Source organism: Sander lucioperca, chromosome 13, assembly GCF_008315115.2.
Source record: "Sander lucioperca isolate FBNREF2018 chromosome 13, SLUC_FBN_1.2, whole genome shotgun sequence".
Lineage (NCBI taxonomy): Eukaryota > Metazoa > Chordata > Actinopteri > Perciformes > Percidae > Sander > Sander lucioperca.
In genome coordinates, this window is record NC_050185.1 from 34,632,889 (window position 1) to 34,649,842 (window position 16,954).

Sequence of the window (16,954 nt, forward strand, 5' to 3'; positions counted from 1 at the left end):
CAGAATAGAGTGGAGAGCACTCATCACCAAAGTGCCATTTCTTCCTTCCTTCCTCCACTGTCTGTTTCTTTCCAAAAAAAAAAACCTTCCACCTCTTTCACATTCACTTATTCTCATATTTGTGGCATTGCCCTCTTTCCTTGTCCTTCGCACTTGCATTAACAAGCTGACGACTGAGTTCTGCGGGTCATGCCCCTCCCTCTCTTCCTCCACTTGTCCTTATATCTGATTTTATTTTCCTCCTCTTGTCTGCTCGTCCACAGAACAAACACACAGCCTTGGTTCTTTCTCTTCCTATTGATGTTTTTTGCACAACACAAGCGATCAGAGTCAGGGTACATTTTTTACTCCATTGAGGATGTCAATAGAAAGTGCAGTTCAGACAATGATGCCTCAGCTGTCACCGTCAATGTTCGCTTCGTTTAGTCGATGTGCAACCTAATCAATGGCAAAAGGATTTCCACTTTTTGAATGCTGTAGTTAATTGATTACACACACACACACACACACACACACACACGTTGCACTTTACACAATTCTTCCACCTTCTCCTCTTGTGTTGGTTTGCTACTCAAAAAGTCAGGGCTGTAGTTTTCTTTCTGTGTGCGTGTCAGTGTGGGTCAGTACTAAAGTGCAGATACCCAATCTGAGCCCAACGGGACCCGAGCTGGGTTCGGACACGTTTTTACAAATGATGTTAGGATTGGGGTTGGGTTCGGCCTATAGTACCATTGTGCTTTGAGTTCTTTTTCATGAAAATATAGTGTAAAAATAAATAAAAATGATAGACCTACTGTCTGTGTTGGGATACTTTTTGTGTGCTGGGGTTTGTTAGGTACATGACAACGCATGAACGCATAAGGTATACAGGCAAGCTGTAACCATGGTAATAGCAATTGCGTGACAGGGTAACACAAACTCAGTGCTTTAGCTAACATTAACTGCATCAGGTTCGGTTCAGACATAAAAAACAGAATGCCTATTTTTTTTAAATCAATTCAGTGGAAATGGGTGGAAAGCACAGTGTTAAATGAAAAGGCATTTTAAGAGAGGGGCTCTGCGTCTGTGTGTGTGTGTGTGTGTGTGTGTGTGTGTGTGTGTGTGTGTGTGTGTGTGTGTGTTGTGGAAAGTCGTTTAAAGAGGGACCTCTCTCTAGGGGTTGAAGGCAGAGGGAAGCTATACACACAGCACAGCAGGGGGGCTGTATCGTTTGAAGGCTGGGTGGTGTGTTTATGTACACACACACACACACACACACACACACACACACACACACACACACACACACACACACACACACACCCGATCAAGCCCTCTCTATGAATGTCACTCTCACACACAGAGCCTCTTTTCTGGAAATTTCCACTACCATCAAATTCAGTAAAAATCTACTAGCCAGTGTTTTGATGTGTGTGTTGCGTTTGTGTTTATTTGTGTAGACGTCTGCTATGAACACCTCTTTAGCTCATGCAAGAACACACAAACGTCTATGCAAGGACACGCGCACAAACGCACAGACATGCAAATTCTCTTTCTTTTTTTTCTCCCTCCACGGTAGGAAGAGAAAACAAAAGCGAACGGAGCAACGAAAACAATTAGCCCAATCAAGGGTGACAGAAGGCAATTAGAAGTAAAAGGTTTAAACTGCCAAAAGTCACTCTGCTGGTGGAGTGTGTTCCTGAATAGGCTGAAGACACATGCATGGCCGACTGCCTTAACAGTTTAAAGGTGTGTGCAAGGCATAAAGCAACATTCATATGAAATAAGCGGCTGCTTTATGTCCATTTAAAGCTTTTAGATGAGACGTTTCCAAAAGGTATCATCAGACACATCAAGTGGAAATGAGCGGCTGCTTGGCTACATGACGAACAGGTTCTTTATGAATCAACTGACATTATCTGCAGACTGATAAGACTGAGACTTTGACTGAAGAAGCTACATGAAGTATTCAAAGCATTTACTGTTAACAAGAAAAGCCAAATGGAAAAAACTAACAGGTGTGAGTGTTTCTCAAAATCTGAGCCACATTTCCCGTAAACCCTGTTGTTTTGGATTTTTTCAAGTACACTCACATGCCATATGTACATCGTAAGCGTCGTCCCTCCTCTCAGCTGAAGCTACTATGAGCATTTTTTTTTTTTTTCACAAAATGAGGACTGTGATTTTTGTCCCCCATGTTTCTGTCGATGCAAATAGTGGAAGAGAAAAACACTGTACAGCAAAGTGCAGAAATCGAAAACAGCACTGTGTGGGTCTTCATCAAAGCATGTCAAACACCACAGAGTCTTTCAGGTGGTTTTCTTTTCCCTTCTTTTATGGTGTAGACACCTCGTCCAAGAGCACCATACTTGTTTTAACACACATTCAACACGGCAGACATTCAGTAGTTTGCTTCTTCATATTTATGCAGTTGCTGACTCCACTGAACCAACATAGGAAAGATAGTTTTTCACACTAATTTTGACAATGACTAGAGCTGTATGCACTAGGGCAAATGTGAAAAAAACTCTTCAGAGCCACTGTGCAGCAATATTTAACACTCACTCAAAGAGGAGGCACAGGTACCAATTTCTGCATTAACAGTGGCATTAGGTGCAATCACAAGACTAGATTCCTGAGTATGGTGTGTGACTGGGATCATAAACACAATATACAGGTAGGCCTTACTTTGATTCAAAGAATCAAGTCCTGCACCAGGTATAGGAAATGTAGAAAACAACTACCTTAAGCACTAAGGTGAGCATGACAAAAAGGGAACTGGAACAGTCATCTACACCGTACTATATTTGGATCATTTGGCTATGTTGACCCCAGTGCCCCTCCTTGGGTCTCACCTCAGGGATCCATAAGGCACAGCTGACGTGGACCCACTTGGTTCCACTGCGGGTGGGTTTGAGGGCCCCCCCTCTCTTAGGGCAGAGCAGACATTTGGGCTGGACGCCTAGAGCACAGGTCCGACACAGCCAGTTCCCCTGGGGTACCTTCAGGATGCCATAACACGCCTGTGACACGGAGAAAGAGAAAGAAAAGTTAAGAGAGGTGATAATGTGAAGGAGACAACATTATTGACAAGCCCAGAAGTAAGTCAGCGTTGTGGTTGCCCGCCAGAAACGCTCCCATGAATCAACCTTTTTTGTAGTTTTAGGTCACAATTTTATGATTCACTTATTAGACCCTGCTTGTTTTAAACTATCTGTTAACTGAATGAAGGATTTTAGTTATCTGACATCTGGATTTCTAGCTTTCAGAGATAAGTACTTAGCAAACATTTGCGACTTCTTGACATGCAGGCTCTCATGAACTCATGCTGAACAGCATAAGCAAAACACTGATTTTAAATGAGAAACTGTTTTATTCAGTACTTTTACTGGTTTAAATCACTGGGTTCGTTCACTTTGGAGTAGAGGAGACCTCTGCGGACAATTCTGCCTCGTTTCCCGGTCCGGACAGTCTGCCAAGGGACGAGGCTAGCACAACCAGCGCTTGTTTGTAGCTTTGGAAGCTAACTAACACACAACGCTGACTACAGATACTGATTTCTAATACAGATGCTGCTGATGCCCTTCCTCCGGCCACTGTCCCTGACCAGCTCCACTTGATCCCACCACGAGAAATATTTCCATTTTTTGGGCCTTGGATGATCCTTTTTTTCCCTCTTTTTCTAAATATTTCCACTTCTAGGTGAGAGACCATGATATTGGAGGTAACTATTTATATCCAGAGTAATAACAGCAGCAAAACGGGCGCCCGGGTTGTCCGTTGGTAAAGCACGCGTCCATCTACAGAGGCCTACTCCTCAACGCAAAGGGCCGCAGGTTCGACTCCGACCTGCGGCCCTTTGCTGCGTGTCGTTCCCCTCTCTCTTCCCTTTCACGTCTTAAATGCCCATAAAAGTCTTAAAATAAAACAAATCTTAAAAAAATTAAAAAAATAAAATAACAGCAGAAAACCAGAGGCAGTCTGATGACACTGAAGGTATGTTAGTGCCAACAGGACTGACAGAACAATTAACACTGTGTCACTGTGTAACAAACACAACAGAGCCCCCTAAAGCCTCAGGTTGTCAAAGGCACCATTTGTTAAATTGCTTCTGTATGTGTACTTTCATGTTGATGATAAATGATGTCAGAGGGAGTAAAATATGAGTAAAATATGGAAGGCAGCTCTGAGGAAAACAGCCAAACCGTGTGTTTGAACAACCTTGATTTGTATTTCACATTTAGGCTTTCAGCATTTAGCAGTTTTTCTTTCCTGGAGGCACTTTCTTATTTTGTGAAAAATAAGTTTCTAAATTAGAATTACTGCATCAAGGTTGTATGCCTCCGCCAACCAGTCAAGTTGCAGTTAACATCCATGTCTCCAGACCCATATAATGTAGTGAAGCACATGGTGCAACGACAATCAGCAGAAGCTCAATATCAGCAAAACCAAAAAGCTTGTGGTAACACTAGACAAAGCTTCAAATATGGATGTTACAGCAAAGAAGCTACAAATTCTAAAACTGGACGCTTCACACACATCTTCAACCCGGCAGCACAGAAGATCTATACAACCAGCACAGTTTTAAGGTGGGCACCCAAGATTAGTGTCACCAATTCAATAGTCTTGCATTGCCAGACCTTCCTCCACAGCACTGCGGAGGAGGGTCTGGTGAGTCCACACAGCAATCCGGGATGGGAGAAAAATGTGCTCTAGTTTATTGGCATTTCTTTAAACCAATCATAATCGTCTTGGGTGCTGCTAAGCGCCGAGCGGAGCCACGGTGCCGCTGCAAAATAGCCTCGGGAAGGAACTTGTTTTGGTGGAACGTGTACATTCAAAGGTTGTTTTAGTCGCGCAAAAGAACACTCAGATTGGACAGATAGTCTAGCTAGCTGTCTGGATTTACCCTGCAGAGATCTGAGGAGCAGTCAACTATAGTCCTCATAAATCGACCGGAGTTTAAAATTACAACACAAACAAAGTGGAAGGTAACGGGACATTTGAAAACGAACATCCAAAAAGAGTGGCATCCGTCAGAATTTGCAGCAGAACGAGAGCAATCCCGGAAGTGGAACGTCGTGGATATAGACTACCAATTCATTATCCGATCAAATTTGAAATATGGTCACAATCCTTCTGATCCTGAGTTACGGCGTTGAATAATGGCCAGAAAAGTGTTTTTGCAGGACATCATAATATCACAGTGAAGTTGACCTTTAACATTTTTTGATATAAAATGTCATCACTTCCGTCATTCTATTCTATTAGACATTTGTTTTTGTTTTAAAGATATTTTGAGGGGATTTTTCCTTTATTTAGAACAGCTGAAGAGAGACAGGAAACGGAGGAGAGAGAGGGAGGATGTTTACATGTGAGTCTTTGTAGTTTGGCTTATTTGAAGCTAATGTACTTGCACTTGATTCTTGCTGTCCGGAGTTTGTAGCTCCATGGTTGAATGCACCTAACGGAAGTCACTTTGGATGAAAACGTCAGCAAAATGAAATGTAATGTGATGACATGCAGTGGACATTTGTGCCAAATTTGAAGAACTTCCCTCAAGATGTTCCAGAGATATTGTGTTCAAGGAAATGGGATGGATGGAGGGACAGATGGACAACCCAAAAACATAATGCCACCGGCCATGGCTCTCGCTGGCGCGGAGACTAAAAAACGCAGAAGGATAAGTGATACTTAAAGACACATATGCTTGAACAGAGAGATAAACCACTTAATCCCTTCATTCCTGACCTGATGAACGCAAACGTTGCACTTGTCACAGAAGACCATCTCGTTGCTGTCCTCTCCCTCTGGAGAGCGGCAGACGTCACACACCACGTCCTCATCGTACTCGATGCCCAGGCCTTCCTCCGTCTCGATGGCCTGCCGCATCTTCTCCTCGCACACGCTCTCCAGCTCGACCAAAACACACTCCATCGTCAGCTCGTCCAGCTCTGGTAGTGCTGGTGACAAGAGGACAGAAAGTAAAATGTTTTAAAAGTCTTGAAGGCAGATGTTGAGACATGGCCGCTGATAGCAGGGATAAATACTTGAGAAATTACTGAAACTGTACAGAGCAATTAGAACGAAATATGCAGTAGCAGGGTCAACACTTAGTACTTGTTATCGACAAGGATAACAGTAATGGGAAGCTGCTCATGGGGAAAAACAAAATGAGTGAGCCAATTTACCAAATTCCAGATATTTCTGGCCAAAACACATTTTCTCACACGTTAATTAGAAACGCTCACAGCTTTCCTTCACATGTGCACCTCAAACAGGTCGCTTTCTGTTTTCTTTGGGCCGGCTTAGGATAAAATGTGCTGGAAATGAACTGCAGGATGTGGGAGTATTGCAGTTGACTCTTTGCTAACCAGAGAAAAGCAAAGAAACGCTACATGTGCTCTGTCACTACAAGCCCATTTGCTATCAAAGCTGAAAAACGACGAAATTTGTCATTAAGCCCTTCTTGGCGAAAGCTCAGTTCACTGTGCCAATATGTGTCGGCATTAGCATTAATATTCCTGCATCATTTGCATATCAAAGTAATGCCTTGCTCTAAGGCTGCTTAATAGTTGATGAAAACTGATTTAACTGGTGAATGCAAGATTTCATCCTCATAAAACATAAAGTATTTGAGGTAGCAGGAAAGTGAACAGTCTGGTTTCCAGGATGGTGGCAAACAGATGTGGAATACTATTATCTCATTATATGCAACAAGATTACAATAATTCTACAAAATGGGTAACAGTAAGGCATTAAATCTAGTGTGAAAAAGTAGCTTTTTTTCTGAAATAAAGATGATTAATTTAATAACCATTCAAAAACAAATAAAGTTTAGATGATGTTACTTGGGGACTGTATTTGGAATACTGTAATACAGGCTTTAAATAAAGACCATGCCAACACAAATCAAATTAGAGTTGAGTAAATCTTTTGCTCAGCCACAATCTCTGGATTCTTAGGTGATCATTTCTAGATTCAGTTACATTATTGTGTCACATTGCCTTGCCCGAATGCTCCAAGCAGAGATAAACTGTCCAGCTGTCCTGGAATCTGTAGTTGAAGATTATTTATTGATTTATTTGACAGATTCAGCACTCAGCTGGGAGGATTTTTGTGTGGAGATGAGCATCCTGTGTCTCTATTTATTATTTATGTCACTCAATCCCTTCCCATCCAAAAATAAATAAATAAATACAAATTAATTTACTGATTCTGGAGCATTTTGTTGCCAACAATTTACAACAATTAATTTACAACCTGAGCTGCAGTTTCACATAAAGTAGAGCTAAAACAAATCCAACCAAAACACTATTATACTTCCAAATGATTTTGAAAGAAAAGAAACCTGAACACCTGCAGCTGATGTTGAAAACAGCTCAACTTTATTTTTCATATATTAGTCTTGAATTTGGCACAAATTTGTGTGATTGTAAATGTTGTAGATTTAGAAGCTGTTTTTGAATCGGCAGAAAAAAGGGAAGCAGAGTTAGATATTAACCTGCTGTGACATTAACATAATGAACTGAACACAGAGAGGGAAGCAACACCACGTTCACACATATTTGAGAGTGTGTGTGAACTTTCAGTGTATTTGCTTTACAGTTATCTATGTGTTTCCGTGTTTCTACATGTGACAGCTGTGCGCACATGCAGATGCACATTTATCATTGTGTGTGTATGTGATCACGACTGCACTTATCTGTCAGAAAGTGACACCATGCGCGCACACACACACACACACACACACACACACACACACACACACACACACACACACACACTTCTTTCTTTACTTTCCAGTATGTTCATGTACTTGTCTAATCCTACAGTATTTAACTTACTCTATTAAATGCAATGCAGAAGGTTGACATTCAATACCAAGTGTTTTCTCTATTACTACTGACAGACTGCATACTCTCCAGTGTTTTGTGCTGCTGTAAAGACTGAGTTTCCTGCAGGAAATCAAGTTTCCTCTAAAAGTAATAATCTGAAAATCAAATTAACCCCATCTCTAAAACCAACTTAAAAAGTGTTTACTGTAAATAACCAAAATGACAGCATGTCCAGTGGAGGACTGAGATAGAAAATGCTAAATTATCCCATCATGAGTCCAGAGGCGTACAGCCTCGGCCACCAGAACCAATCAACCGTCTGTTTGGTCTAGTATTGTAGGGTATGGGAAACAACACACTTCTGCTACAGCAAGAGCCTGTGTGTGTGTGTGTGTGTGTGTGTGTGTGTGTGTGTGTGTGTGTGTGTGTGTGTGTGTGTGTGTGTGTGTGTGCGCGCGCACGCACGCGTGTGTGTGTGTGTGTGTGTGGGTTTGATTTAAGGAGAATATGTCCTAGAAATAAAAGCCTGATACCCCAGCTGGGATTTCTAAACACAATTACGACCCTTTATCTGAAAGGAGCCGATCAGATATCGAATAAAATGGTGGAGATGGGAGAGATGCTCGGGGTCAGCAGTTGTCACCATGGCAAAATGGAGGATATAGAACAGCACAGTAGATAAAGAGTGATAGTTACTGTAGAAGAAGAGGAAGTTACGGTATATTTAGAGCATCTGCAGTTTTCAGAAAAAGTCTCCTTCCTCTGGGATTTATTTATTTATATAACTTAAAGTGATTTTTCAATACGGAAGTCCTAAAAACAATGAACTACTATACGTCACTATTGGCAGTTAGTTCTGTCAATGTGCAAAAACCAGCAGCTTTAATAATGAGCAGAGTTTTCATAGGAGAGAATATGGTCCAGTTTCTGTTAGTCATGTTTGTGTTAGTACCTGTTTAAGTGTTACCCCGACTAAACAGTGCTGAACCATCAACTCAATTAATCAATTAGGCAACTAAAACAATTCTGATAATCAATTTGTTTTCAAGTTATTTATTAATGATTAAAAATGTGAGCTCCTAAAATGTGAGGATGTGCTGCTTTTTTCTTTTATTTCATTGTAAATAGAATATCTTTGGATTTTAAATGGTTACAAATGTGTTTTCTGACATTTTAAAGACTGAAAAAATGGACATTTTATTTAGTTGCAGCCCTACCGATGAATATGAATTTCACACACACAATGCAGTGTAGGTATGGATGTGTCTTTTAAGCCTCTGTAGCTCTAAATGAAGTCCATGAGACTGAAGTAAAACCGCATCACTCATGAGACATTTAGGTAAGTTATTTCATACAAGGCAACATGGAGGATCAGGCCAAGTGAAAAAATTAATAATATTTTGCATAACACTATTACTATATGTCAGCGCTTACAACCATGTTGGATGCCTTTGGGAACTATTTTTTCTGTTGTTGATGTAAAAATGTTTTCTGGCTTTTATTATCAAATTAGGCAGCGAGTCAATATGCACTCACCCATCTGTCTGAACTCGTGGTTGACCAGCTCCAGCCAGGCAACGTCCATGTCATCCAGGTCATAGCAGCTGTAGCGCTGGGTGGGAGGAGGCTGGGTGTTGCTCTCCCTCTCCTGCGTGTTGTTGGAAAGGCCACCTGTCGACTCAGTCGGCAGCAACCTGGAACAAACACAAAGATACATGCAGAGAGTTTATCACGTGGTCTGGAACAACTTGTTTAAACACCTTTAAAAAAATGGCACTAAACAGATAAGATGAGTCACAGATTGTCTTACAAAATGACTGAAAACATGAAGTAAATAAAACTAACTATTGAACTTGTTGATGGGTAATAATTCCAGCTGTTGATTGACAAATTAATAAAGCAATAACTAACTTGTGGTTGCTGGCACCTGAGCGCTGCGGTCGTGTAGCAGCACAGTGTTAACACTTGACTTGTCCCAATACAATACAACCTCAAGTATGTTACTGTTTAAATGCCACATTTACAACATTTACAGCAGCACCAAACATAAAAGTGAAGATAGAAGCTTTGGATTTTAATAGCTTTATTTTAGCCGTTTTATTTTGATCTTCTGTCCTTGACCCCAAGGGATACTGAATAAACACCTGGAGGGATTTTTTTCTGCAAAATGGATGAATTTGTATTCATTAAAACGGTATTTATTAAGGGAAGATTGACGCAACACTCTGGTCTTTCTCACTTTGCATTTTTTAAATGCTGTGCATACATACTCTGTGACAAGTAAACAAAATCCTGCAGTTCTCATGACAATAGGAATAATCGGGAAGTCCTTCCCATGTCTGGGGCTCTCCCTCATAGTCAGTTCCTGACCTCATGGTCCAGAAAAACTGAAACAGAGTTTGACGGATGCCAAAATAGTAAAGGGGAAAAAAGCAATCAAAACAATGACAAATCATGTGGTTTTAGGCAGCAGTGACAGGAAGCTCCTCCAGGCAGTGTCTGGTCTGTGGAGCCTCGGGCCTGAATGTCTCTCAGTCAACAACAGCAGGAAATGGGGTCAGGAACTCTGCTCGACCCACTGGGAACCAATAAAGACTCAAACACGCTCATACAGACATTTGTACACAGACACACACGCAGGCCCGCATGAAAAGATCTGGATACTCTATAGAGCTAATAGATACATACAGAGATGCATAAACTAGAGGCAGATACGCACTAAACACACACATGCCATCAGGCAGGGAGACACCACGCCCGAGTAATCGGTCAAAAACCGACACACAGATGTACTGTACAGATCGCACTCACTCACACACCATTTCTCCACAACAGCTCTGTGTTTTGCATAGTAACGCGCACACACCCCAATGATTCACACGCCCGCCTGGTGAAGTCGTGACCTTTGTGTGAAAAGGTGAAGTGTGTCAGTGATCAAAACAACAAAACAAAACAACCTTTAGCTCTCCGTTTAGCTCCCCGTCCTCAACGCCTCATTATCATACTGCTCCTCTATTATCATCACCCTCCGTCACTGCCGTCGCCCTCACATCAAGCAGCACTGTGATCATCATCATCATCATCCTCATCATTATCGTTATGCTCCCCATTATCATCACCACTACTGCCGTCATCATCACAACAGCTGCCAACATTTAATTCAGTTATCTTCACTAGAATGGCATTTCATATGTGGTGGCAGCACTTTACAATACGAAAGGAAAATAACAAAAACAATCAAATAAATAATTGTAACTGTCGATTTTGACTGTCATTGAAATAAAAGCTAAATAAGTGTGGGAATTATTCTATTATACTACAAAATATGTAAATTTGAGTCAATTTACAATATCACACAATAAAACATCTAATTGTCTACTCTGTAAACAATTAAATCCAATCTTAATACCAACAATACTCATCTCTCCTCATTTTTGATTCCTTTTCTTATTCTTTTCTCCTTCCTATTCATACACTCGTCCTTTCACTTTTGTTATGTTCTCCTTTCTTTATCCTGTCGCTTCTACTTTCACGTCTCTTCCTGTCTCCCATCCATTCCACTTGTACTTTCACTTAGCATGCAAATTTCTCTGTGGACACGCAAAACATTGCCCTGCATATGCACACACATGCAGTTTATGAAATTCTCCTCTGGACAAACTTTTGTGTGTTTTTTTTTTGTGTATGTGTAGATGCCCCAACTACCTCAGGATCCTTGCATCCAGATCAATCAATGTCAACAACCGAGTAATATGTGCATCAGTGATCAACAACATTTCCCCTGCTGATACCCCATCCATTAATCTAATAAAAAGCACAGATCTGATCTATTTCTGTCTGCCAATGGCCAATTTAGACCACCAGTGCAGGATCAATGGAGGCAAATGTGTAGTCATTAATAAATCAAAAATGCTACTATCTTTCTGCGAAGACAAAAAGGCAGAAAACTGAACCCTAGTTTGGCCTGGTATCAGTTCTGATATCCGATACTGGGCAAACAGGCCTGGCCAGTCAACTGGCAGGAAAGAAAGGGGAGAAAAGAGAGAGACAAAGACACACACAAACACATATACAGGGAGAATAGGTTTCATACTGGAAACACTGGGCTGGTTGTTTCTGTTAAGTAATGTTAAGAACAACTTCAGTGTCTTTTTACATTGGTGGGTGGTGTTTTTGCACTAGGATAAGGCTGGTGTTATTCTATTATCAACAAAACCAACAGAGTGTCCTCTCAAACACTTTCTAACTTCCAACAGCCCCAAGCCCAGTAGTTCTTACTTAAGATGTACATCTTTAAAAACAGGACACAAATAAAAACCTTCATTTTTTGTAAAAGTGACAACTGGGCACTGTGGCTTTTAGGAAACATTACTCAAGCAAGAGTAAATTGTGCACCTTTTAGGGACTATTAAACCTGCAGATTAATACACATTTGCTGCTCTTTTATAGACAACAATGGAGGTCTATGGCAAAGAGGGATGAACTATATCAGTATTTGGCTACACAAACAACACTTGTTAGATCACTTCATTGCTGGTTTTGGCATTTCATGGGGTTTGTTGATCATAAGAAAAATATAGTATAACCACACAATATCTGATTTCAAAGTAAAAATGTGATAACCAGTCAGTGGTGTAATATACTGAGATGTTATCAGCAGAGTGCTTTTGGAGTTGATGCTCTTAGGTTTGTTTATTTTAATATTGGCTTTATTACATTAGCTTTTATGATTTGATTGGTGTTTGTTGGGCTTCTAGCTGTGACTGGCATTGTTGATTTGCTTTAGCAACATGGGGATGTAAATAAAAAATTAGGAAAACGATACAAGAAAATGGCGACAAAAACAAGACCATAAAAAGCAGATAGAGGAGATACCCAGTCAACATTTGGACATTGATAAAATTATACCTGCACCAAAACTAAAACCATGCGTAAATTCAAAGAACAAAATGAAAGTTGATACCATATGTGAAGTCATCCAGCTAATACCTCCATTAGTTTGTGAAATTAGACCCTTTCCAACTTACTGATATCAGTTCAAAAGAGTTGGAAAAAACACTCAGAGTTTTAAATGAGACATAATATGTTTTGTAAATATAGTGCTTCTTTCTACCCTGCCTGTCAAATTTCTATCATCTCTCTGTGGTGACATTTAAGTTGAGCTCCTGGTTTTGTTATGTCACAGGTACAGGAGACAAAACATGAAGTGAGACATGAAAGGAAAGCATCGCCTCATAATAATGTTAAGTCATCCCATCTAACAGGATGCGCGTCAATGGGGGTCAGAATACAATGGAGTACAATATGTTCTTCCACTGATAAGTATCATGTATCACACACACACACACGTTACATAATGTAGGTAAACAAAACCGTGTGCAAAAGGTCTCCTGTTAGTCCAGGCTTTATAATGACTACAAAGGCAGAGAAAAAGTGCAGAGTCATCTGTCAATCCTAAAGACAATTACAGCTCTCTGCCAAACTGTAAATAGATTTTCTGTCTTTTTATGGGGTGAAGACAAATTCTGGGAAATGTATATAAGCCAAAAAGCTTAGGAAGTATGGACAAGCATCAGCATTTTGAATATCTGCTCAAGATTCTCTACTTCCCTAAATGGCATATGGTGCACACACATATATCTGCATCTAATTAATGAAAATCGGAAGGAACTGAAAACTGGAAAATGCAAACTGGAAAATTTAACTATAAAAGTAGACAATTAGTAACGTTTTGTTTGTTGGTTTTTTCAAAAAGAAAACCAGGTACAGTAGAAGGTATCCTTGAAGCACATCAAAGCAGATCAAAGCTATCAGTAGAATTTCTAAATTTTGAATGAAATATTTCTAGGTTATCACTGAATTGTTCACATCTTAAACCCATGATATTATGGTAAAAATATTTGAGCTAATAAAAAAAAAAAAAAAAAAAAATAACAATCATAAATAAACCTTCAAAATCACTTGTTTACATCCGAGCAGTCTTAATGAGGAGAGCAGCACATTGGAAATATTTAGATGTTCCCTCCTTGGAATCATAACAATATGACAGCTAAATTTTCTTTGATCTTAATGGTGTGCCCCATGAAATATTTATCAGGAGGAACTACACACCGTGGGGCTCTGATTCTAAAAAAACAAACAATGAAAACCAAAGTCCCCCCTCCATCCCTCTTCCAGCTCTGAGGCCCTGAGGAGAAGTGTCTTTGGTTTACTACACAGGAGGTGCCTCTGGGGAGCAGAGGAGTGTGAACTGTGAAGTATATCTTGTGGAGTAACACTGCTGAATAGGATGTTATATGAGCATGGGGAAGGGAGGACAGGTGATTTATATGTTTGTGAGTGCTTGAAAGAAAGAGCTAGAGAGAGCAAGACCTGGGTCACATAGCTTATGCAAATAATTCATCTGCATTTGCTTCGGTGGAATACACCAAGACTTGGGTTTACGTAGACAGATGATCTAGCTAGGTTTATTTTGAACTGAGCAGGTTGATTGCAAAGTTTTATTCTTACTGTACAATGTCCACAGACTTCACTTCTGAAGTAAACAAAAAAAAACGCAGGCTTAGTATGTAAAGACATACTTTATGCAAATTCCCCGCACAAAATGATTAGGCTTAGTTACATACTGTATGACATATGATCACCGATAATTTAGCATTACAGCTTCTGGTCTTTGTAATTTGTGTTCATTTGAAGCGTACTGGACTGTCACACAGCTTGGTGAATGTTTTTGATTTGCAGCAATTCATAAACTGATAAAATATGTAAGAAAAATAGTCATCTCTTAGGGAATATTAAAGCTATAGTGCGTAGTTTCTGTCGCCCCCTTGAGGAATTCTAAGTAATGACAACAAAACTGTCGGCCCATCCACATGATGTAATAGATAGATAAAAAGAAAGAGAATGAAAGAAAGAGGCTAAGGGAAAGTCAGCAAACCTTCTTCTCTCTCCTTGCTCCCATATGTTTCTCACCACTGTGTAAATCTCACTTTCCTGCTTTTCATAAAACATCAATAGTAATCTCCTCTCAAGGAGAGATGAAGTGGATGGTGTTTACATAAGACATTTCCAGTGTGGGCAGAGTGACAGCGGCTAAACTCAGCTCTCAGTCTGACTCTCTGCCTACACAGGACCCATCTAGTTTAAACTGACATCAACTTCTGACAGATCCCTCATGAAGAACAGGAAGTCCTTGTAAACCGGGCTAAAAATGTATTTGAGGCTAAACGGAAAAGCAGGGGAGGGAGGAGGGCATGGACGACAGAGAGTGAGAACAAGACAAATGAGTTGGGAAAAATATTAGCAATTGAAGAGGAGAGGAGAAGAGACAGACATGTAGGATGGAAGAATTTAAGAAATTATCTAAACATAGAATGAAAGCTTAAAACTGAGAGATGCTGTGCACATCTTTCATTTACACTGGACAACGCTAACAAAAGTTTATTTTAACCAAACAAAGAACTCTTCATTTGCCAGCAATGGGGCACCATGGTAGGTCATCTACATGCACACCAAGTATTAAAGGGGTGGTTCAGAATTTTGGACATAGGACCTCATTTCCAAGTTAGCCAGTGTGTTATTTATCAGTGGAGACCGTTTTCAACACTTTTCATCCAGTCCTTCCAGTTGCAGAGTTTGCTGGTGCTAGGCTAGAGCAAGTCAACAGTATCTGCTAGCCTGCTACTAAAAACAGTTTTAGTTTTTTTTAATTAGAAATGAAGGACTAGGCAACATGGTGATTCAGTGTGCATTTAGAAATTGTAAAAATAAACCAAACAGATGGGAACCACAAAGTTTCCACAAATTTCCATTGGGAGATCCTCCAGAAAGGAACCAACTGTGGGTTCTTGCTGCTGGCTTGGACATCAAGACACCGGCGGAGACCCTACTCAAGTGGCAAATGTCTAGTGATCATTTTAGACCAGACGACTTTGAAAACCCCGCAATCTAAAGGACCACAAGTCACTGACAACGAATGTGGTTCCAGCCGTCTTTACAGATGCACTAACAGCTACTGATGAACATTTAATAACTTTTGGTATGGAACGTTAGTGGAGATAACGTTCCAGTTCAATGCATTGTAGAGAGTGACAACGTTAGCTAACGGTATAGCTACACTCTTGGTAGATACCTGGCTGGGCTAACCGCTAACTTTAGGTAATTGCTGACAGAAAAGTAATGTAAGCGGCAGGTATATCAACTTAAGTGATTGTCATGGAAAGTTCGCGGACGACACCTCCCTCATCGGACTCATCTCTGATGGTGACGAGTCTGCCTACAGGTGGGAGGCTGACCACCTGGTGAAGTGGTGCAAGCAAAACAACCTTGAGCTCAACGCTCTAAAGACAGTGGAGATGGATGTGGACTTCAGGAAGAATTCAGCCCCACCTGCCCCCATCACCCTCTGTGGCTCCACAATTAACATTGTGGAGTCTTTCCGCTTCCTGGGAACTATCATCTCCCAGGACCTCAAGTGGGAGCTGAACATCAGCTCCCTCGTCAAGAAAGCACAACAGAGGATGTACTTCCTGCGGCAGCTGAAGAAATTCAACCTGCCAAAGACAATGATGGTGCACTTCTACACAGCCATCATTGAGTCCATCCTCACATCCTCCATCACCATCTGGTACGCTGCTGCCACTGCCAAGGACAAGGGCAGACTGCAGCGTGTCATTCGGTCAGCTGAGAAGGTGATTGGCTGCAATCTGCCGCCGCTCCAGGACCTGTACGCCACCAGGACTCTGAAGCGTGCTGGAAAGATTGTGGCTGACCCCTCCCACCCCGGTCACAAGCTCTTTGAGCCACTCCCCTCTGGCAGGAGGCTGAGGTCTCAGGGACCAAAACCTCACGTCACAAGGACAGTTTTTTCCCCTCCGCCACTAGCCTTCTAAACAAGGCCCGGAAACCACCCTCACTCTCTTCACACCCCACCTCTGGCTCTACATGCCACTGTACTTAATCTGCTCTTTTTTTCTTATCTCTCTTATTTTTAATACGTTCTGTGTGTGTGTGTGTGTGTGTGTGTGTGTGTGTGTGTGTGTGTGTGTGTGTGTGTGTGTGTGTGTATGTATATATATATATATATATATACACATATATTTATACTTATATTGTTTGTTCTGTTTAACCTGTTTGTT

General features: G+C 40.9%; 1 protein-coding gene across 1 annotated transcript in view; it reads right to left on the reverse strand.

The window, feature by feature from the left end:
* Window positions 1-16,954, reverse strand: part of jade2 (jade family PHD finger 2) — a 160,556-nt gene that overhangs the window by 78,128 nt on the left and 65,474 nt on the right. Inside the window, exons 4-6 of the mRNA XM_031308215.2 lie at window positions 9,354-9,511; window positions 5,731-5,942; window positions 2,835-3,002 (exon numbers count right to left, since the gene is read on the reverse strand). Of these exons, the coding sequence (XP_031164075.1) occupies window positions 2,835-3,002; window positions 5,731-5,942; window positions 9,354-9,511 (538 nt within the window). The remainder of the gene's footprint in view (window positions 1-2,834; window positions 3,003-5,730; window positions 5,943-9,353; window positions 9,512-16,954) is intronic.